Genomic DNA, 5,870 nt, shown 5'->3' with positions numbered 1-5,870 from the left:
TCCACAGGCTCACTGCCCTGCCTCTACCCGGTAACTCCAGGGCTCACTGCCCTGCCTCTACCCGGTAACTCCAGGGATCACTGCCCTGCCTCTCCTACCAGGCCTCAGCAACTGAGTATCTGAGTGGGGCTCAGGAGCAGGTGAGGGTCTTGGTGAAGCATCCAGTACAGAGCTCTGGCCTGGGCCGACCGATTGTGTCCTGTATGCCTGCCATGGGTGGCAGAGGACCTACCTTCCTGGCCTCGTGTCACCAGCCCCAGGAGATCCACATCTAGCAATGGTCCACCTTCATCTTTTTTTTTTTTGCCCTCATACTGGGGATGCCTTCTCCTAGCTTTTTTGTTAAAGGTTGGCACTCTACCACTTGAGCCACAGCTCTACTTCCCAACTTCTTGGCGGATAATCAGTCTCACCAACCTTCCTGCCAGCTGGCTTTGAACTGCAATCCTCAGATCTCAGCCTTATGAATATCTAGGGTTATAGGCTTGAGCTCACCCTAATCTTTTCCAGTTCGGCTACCTGCTTTTTTTTTTTATTTGGTGGGTCATGGGCCTTGAACTCTGGGCCTGGGCGCTGTCCCTCAGCTCTTCACAGCTCAAGGCGAGTGCTCTACCCCACTTGAGCCACAGCGCCACTTTGGGTTTTCTGGTGCTTTATTGGGGATAGAGTTTCACGGACTTTCCTGCCTGGGCTGGCTTGGAACTGTGATCCTCAGATCTCAGCCTCCTGAGTAGCTAGGATGACAGGCGTGAGCCACGGCGCCCCGTTCGGCTTCTTTCAACATTGAAGCCTACCTCAGACTGCTGTCACAAAATCCCTGGGACACAAGGTGTGTCTCCACTATCATGATCTCCCATCACAGCCAGCAGGGGCAGCAGTGTCTTGTCGTGGTTTGGCTTTGGTCAACACCTCCCCCATTGCAGGCACAACCCTTCCTCATGCTAGACTCTCAGGTGTGGTCCATGTAGGGAAGAACTGAGGGCAGCTCAGTGAACTGGCCTGGCCAAGACCTGGAGGGAAGGACACGTGGCCAGTAGGGAAATGCAGATAGGGTGCTTCCTAGGCTAGTTCCAGTGGCCTGCGGCTCAGTTCCCAGTCCCACAGGTGAACACGAGCTTGCTCAGTGAGTACCTACACTGTGTCTCCTCTGCCCCACGCTGAGGTTCCTCCAGACAGCTCCAAGAACAGAGCAAATTGGACAGAAGCAGTGCAGTGGGCCTCACCTATATCCTGGCCACTGTGAGCCCACCATTCACGGAACTCCATCGTGTTGACTGAGTCAAGGGTGTGTGAGAATGTGGTAACACCAATGCGACCTCCGTGGGGACCGAGCCTGGTCGATTCCTGCCTGCCCCGCAGAAGAGTGAGCAATGCCACGCGTCAAGGTGAGCAAGCGGCAGGGACTTGCTGAGCTCAGATCGAACTCTGTCATCAGCAGCCATACCAATGGTAGCCTGGGCCACCTCTCAATAACCCCCACACCCCAGAGCTGGACCACAATCCCGAGTACATGGAACTGGATACAGACACATGCCCAGAGCAGGACTGCCCAAGGGAGACAAGAGGCCCTTGTCTTCAACCTAAGAGCCTCAGCCCGCCTGGCCCCTAACCCACTCTTACCGCCCCTCCCTCTAAGCCAGACCCTGGAAAGCTGACAAAAGAGACCCTCCAGGTCCCAGACAGCCAATGAGGTACATGCTTGTAATCTCAGCACTTTTGGAGGCTAAGACAGATTTGATCGTTTGAGGCCAGCTTACTGACCCTGTGATTTAAAAAAATACACACACACACACACACACACACACACCCCTCCAAGTCCTGTTTGACTGGGCCTTGTCTCTGAAGAAGGTAAGGCGGGCCCATCAGTGAGCCAGGGGTTCAAGCCCAAGGGTAGGAAAGACTGGCTTAAATTTAAAACAATGGATACTGGATGCTAGTGGGTCACACCTGTAATCCAGAAGTGGAACTGGGGCTCAGGGCTCAACCTTGAGCAAAAATGGGACAGCCATTGGGGCTTGGAAGGTGGCTTAGTGTGGTAGAGTGCTTGAAATACAGGAAGCCCTGGGTTCGATTCCTGAGTACCACATACACAGAAAAAGCCAAGAGTGGGTCTGTGGCTCAAGTGGTACAGTGCTAGCCTTGAGCAAAAAGCACAGGAACAGTGCCCAGGCCTTGATTTCAAGTCCCAAGACTGGCAAAAAGAAAAAATAAAAAAAAAGAAAGAAAACACCCCAAACGGACTGAAGCTAAGGCCTAAGAACCACACCAACCCTTTAAGACAACTAACAGACCCCTGTGGGCCATCAGAGCCACATCAAGAGCTAGCTGAGTGTTTTGGATACAATTTTAAAAGAATTGTTTAGTCAGGCACCAGTGGCTCACGCCTGTAACCTAAGCTACTAAAGAGGCTGAGATCTGAGGATCGCAGTTCAAAGCCAGCCCGGGCAGGAAAGTCTGTAGGACTCATGTTCCATTAAACACCAGAAAACTGGAAGTGGCGCTATGGCTCAAGTGGTAGAGCGCTCGCCCTGAGCTGAAGAGCCCAGAGTTCAAGCCCACAACCGCCAAGAAAAAATTAAAAATAACTGTTCGCATGGCAGGGAGGTGACACGGCGCTGGAATGTGGAAGGGCTGGGACCTTGGGAGCTGGGAGACCAACGTGGACAGGTAACGGTGTTTCCCCTGGGCCCGGACTCTCACACACCTTCCCTGCCTGGCAGGGAAGCTATGTGATCCTTCGGGATCTTCCTTTCACCAGCTGTCATGTGACATACAGCTTGTTTTCCTGAGACCAGAATGGGCCTCCTTCCCCTCCAGGGAAGGGCTGGGATACGCCAGGGCAGGCCAGGCCCAGGAGTGGATCCGTCCCCAGCTCAAAACACAGCTCAAGCAGCAGAAGGCACAGGTAGAGTGAAGGGTGGGGCGTGGCAGAGGTCAGCGGTGGGAGCCCCCACAAGACCACTGGGCCCCACTGCCTCCTGGACACCACAGGGACCTTCCTAGGCGCAAGCCAAGCCTCAGCCTCTCCTCCTATTCTGGAGAACAGTCTAGAACGGACTGTGTAATGGGAAGAAATGAGTCCATTCTGCTACACCTCAGATTATAAATTATGTGGGCCCCTTTCCAACAGAAAAAAGACAAACACCAAAAGAAGCCCCAGGAAGAGCACACACGCAGCTGGGCTCCGTTTACTCACTACCAGACCCACAGGCACAATCAATGCTGCTATCCACCATCACCCACCTAGACGGCCACTGCTTAGTTCCAGGTCTCCAGTGTCCCTAGGGCCTCTGAAAAGACTACCCCGTGTGGCCAGTACACAGGAACCCGTGCGGCCACTCCAGGATGTGGCCGAGAGGAAGCCGGGCCCTGTGGTCACTTCCCACTGGCTGTCTTCTGCACCACTGCGGGCTCTGACAGGACCTGCTGCCGAAGCTGCTCCACCAGCTCCTCCACATAGATCTTGAATAGGGGGACAGGGTCCTGGATGAGAGAGGGCAGGAGTGAGGCTCGCGTTTGCCCAGAGCAGCTAGAGCTCTGGCAAAGGCGGAACCAGCTGGCGGCCACTGCTCAGTGGATATGGGGTCGATGCCCAGTGAGCCCCTCCAGCTCAGCGACAGGGTCACACGCGGTTGCTGTGGCAGTGGAAGGCACCGCCTACACAGGTGGCTTTCTTCCCTTAAGGACACAGGAGTCACAGGCCTGCCTCTGGCTGCCCTGGGGTCACAGATACGCACTCAGTGGAGTGGGTGTGGGCAGCTAGCGGCCAATGCCACAGGCAGCTCCCTGAGCCAGCAGCCCCCACAGGCCCCAGACCCTTTTTGGGAACAGAAACAAAAGAAGGCTTTGGAGAATGTCAGGTCCTGAGTAAATGCAGCAGGGCGAAGGTCCTGCTCTCCCCAGGGGGCCAGGGGCAGGGGGCCAGGAAGCAGAGGGGCAGGGGGCAGGGAGCAGCATGCACAGCAGCAGGCGTGGCCCTCCCCAGCCCAGGCTCTCTCCACCCGTCTGTCCCTTGGCCTGGAAGGCAGCAGCAGCCCAGCGCTCACCTTCTCTTCCAGGAGCCTCTGCTTCTCCACAGCCTCCTCCAATGTCAGGCCAACCCACTCGGCCTCCGCCTCTGGGATGGCAAAGTCCTGGCCAGCAATGGAGAGCTCAGTGAAGCCCAGTGTCTAACAGGCAGGAGCAGCAGGGAGGGCAAGGGGAAGCCCTCACCTTGTACTTGCTGTAGATGGCTGCCCTCCGTTCGGGGTCATCCGGGTGCAGCTGAGGGTCCTGGCGGGCAAGCCTCAATAGCATACCTCGCTTCAGATCCATCCCAAACTTGGAGCACAGGTCCTCCTTTGGGGTCTGGAAGGGGGTTCACATGAGGCCAGGTGCTGTGCCAGTGCCCCACCACCCCACCCACCAGCCCAGAGCGGGCCAGAAGCAGAAGGCTGTGCTCACTCAGATCCCTCCTGCGGGCAGCAAAGACCCATTTGGGCTGCCGTGGGGGGTGGTCACGGTTTTGTGCTGGCCACAGCAAACACCGTGTGCCCCAGTGTCCAGATGCTGAGCCTCCCTGGAATCTGACCGCCAGGCCCTGTTACACACGCACTGCCCCCTTGCCTTGAGGATATAGAAGTCGAACCCATAGGCCTTGTCGATGAGATCCAAAGTCCGCATGGTGACAGTCACAGTGAACTTCTTATCCAAGATCTCGCTGTACAGCTCCCGCTGGAGCAGCTGGGGCTTCCACACCTTCTTCACCCTTGCTGAGAGCTGAAGGTGCAACAGAGACTCCGTAAGTGTATCCCTTCCAGGGCAAACGGGACCTAAAGGACCTTCACGGTGGGCTGGGCCACTGGCTCCCACTCACCCATGCTGCTCCCGCTGGAGGCTCTACCTCCTACGCGCTGCTGTGAGATTCTAGACCTGGGGCTGACCCTGGCCGCTAACTCAGGGCTGGCTTCTCCTTCCCTTGACCCCAGCCTGTTGATGTATGCTCCAAGTGCTCAGATGACAGTAACATAAGCAACCCAAGGGCCACATGAAAAGGAAGGTGGGAGCCTGGCGGGGCTCCAACAGTCTCCTCTCCTAGGACTTAGGCGAGACCAGAGGCTGACTCTGCCCCTGCCAAGGGTGTCTCTGCTTTCCTTGCTTTTCTCTTTTCGTTTGGGTACTGAGGCTTGAACTCAAGACTTTGGGATCTTGCTTATCTTTTTCACTCATGGCTGGTGCTCTACCACTTGACTCATACTTCCACTTAAAGCTTTGTACTAATTAATTAGAGAGGCTGATCTTCAGATCTGTCCCCCAAACAGCTAGGATTATAGTTTCAGGCCCCAGTGCCCAGCTCCTTCCTACCTTGTCTGTGTATGTGTGAGTGAGTGACAGAGTGTCCCAGTCCTGGGGCTTGAACTCAGGGCCTGGGCACTGTCCCTGAGCTTTTGTGATCAAGGCTAGTTCTACACTTGAGCCCCAGCTCCACTTCCAGCTTCTTTGGCAGTTAACTGGAGACAGTCCCACGGGCTTTTCTGCCCCAGCTGGCCGGCTCTGAACTGTGGTCCTCGGGTCTGTGCTGAGCCGCTGACGCGGGCCTGCCTGGCTAGTTCTGTCCCCACCGCACAAGCGAGGCCGACGGGGCCCAGCTCAGCCCAGCCCGCAAGCTACTGCGGACCTCAGCCGACCTCAGCGCCTGCCCCCATCCACCCGGGGCTGGGCCGGGCCCAGGCCTGTCCCAGGCAGCCTCCTCTCAGGACACCCCGGGGCCGGCTCTCCCAACCATGTTTGCCTGTTTTCCGCACGGTTCCCCTCCCCACCCCCTTGGCGCACCGGACGCCATAGCAAGCCGGTGTGCCCGGCTGATTCGCCGCGCCGGGGGGGCCGGCCGG

The 5,870-nt window shown here is 56.9% G+C and overlaps 1 protein-coding gene across 1 annotated transcript in view; it reads right to left on the bottom strand.

Annotated features, from left to right (window-relative positions):
- Window positions 1–3,151: 3,151 nt before the first annotated feature.
- The window catches only part of Mrpl28 (mitochondrial ribosomal protein L28), a 4,524-nt gene continuing 1,805 nt past the window's right edge, over window positions 3,152–5,870 (bottom strand). The window contains exons 2-5 of the mRNA XM_013011298.1: window positions 4,606–4,850; window positions 4,213–4,347; window positions 4,047–4,133; window positions 3,152–3,483 (exon numbers count right to left, since the gene is read on the bottom strand). Of these exons, the coding sequence (XP_012866752.1) occupies window positions 3,376–3,483; window positions 4,047–4,133; window positions 4,213–4,347; window positions 4,606–4,850 (575 nt within the window). The 3' untranslated portion in view covers window positions 3,152–3,375. The remainder of the gene's footprint in view (window positions 3,484–4,046; window positions 4,134–4,212; window positions 4,348–4,605; window positions 4,851–5,870) is intronic.

The sequence above is a fragment of the Dipodomys ordii genome, unplaced genomic scaffold (genome assembly GCF_000151885.1).
Source record: "Dipodomys ordii isolate 6190 unplaced genomic scaffold, Dord_2.0 Scaffold14, whole genome shotgun sequence".
Lineage (NCBI taxonomy): Eukaryota > Metazoa > Chordata > Mammalia > Rodentia > Heteromyidae > Dipodomys > Dipodomys ordii.
The sequence above is the reverse complement of the archived record's forward strand: the minus strand, read 5'-3'. Positions and strand labels throughout refer to the sequence as shown.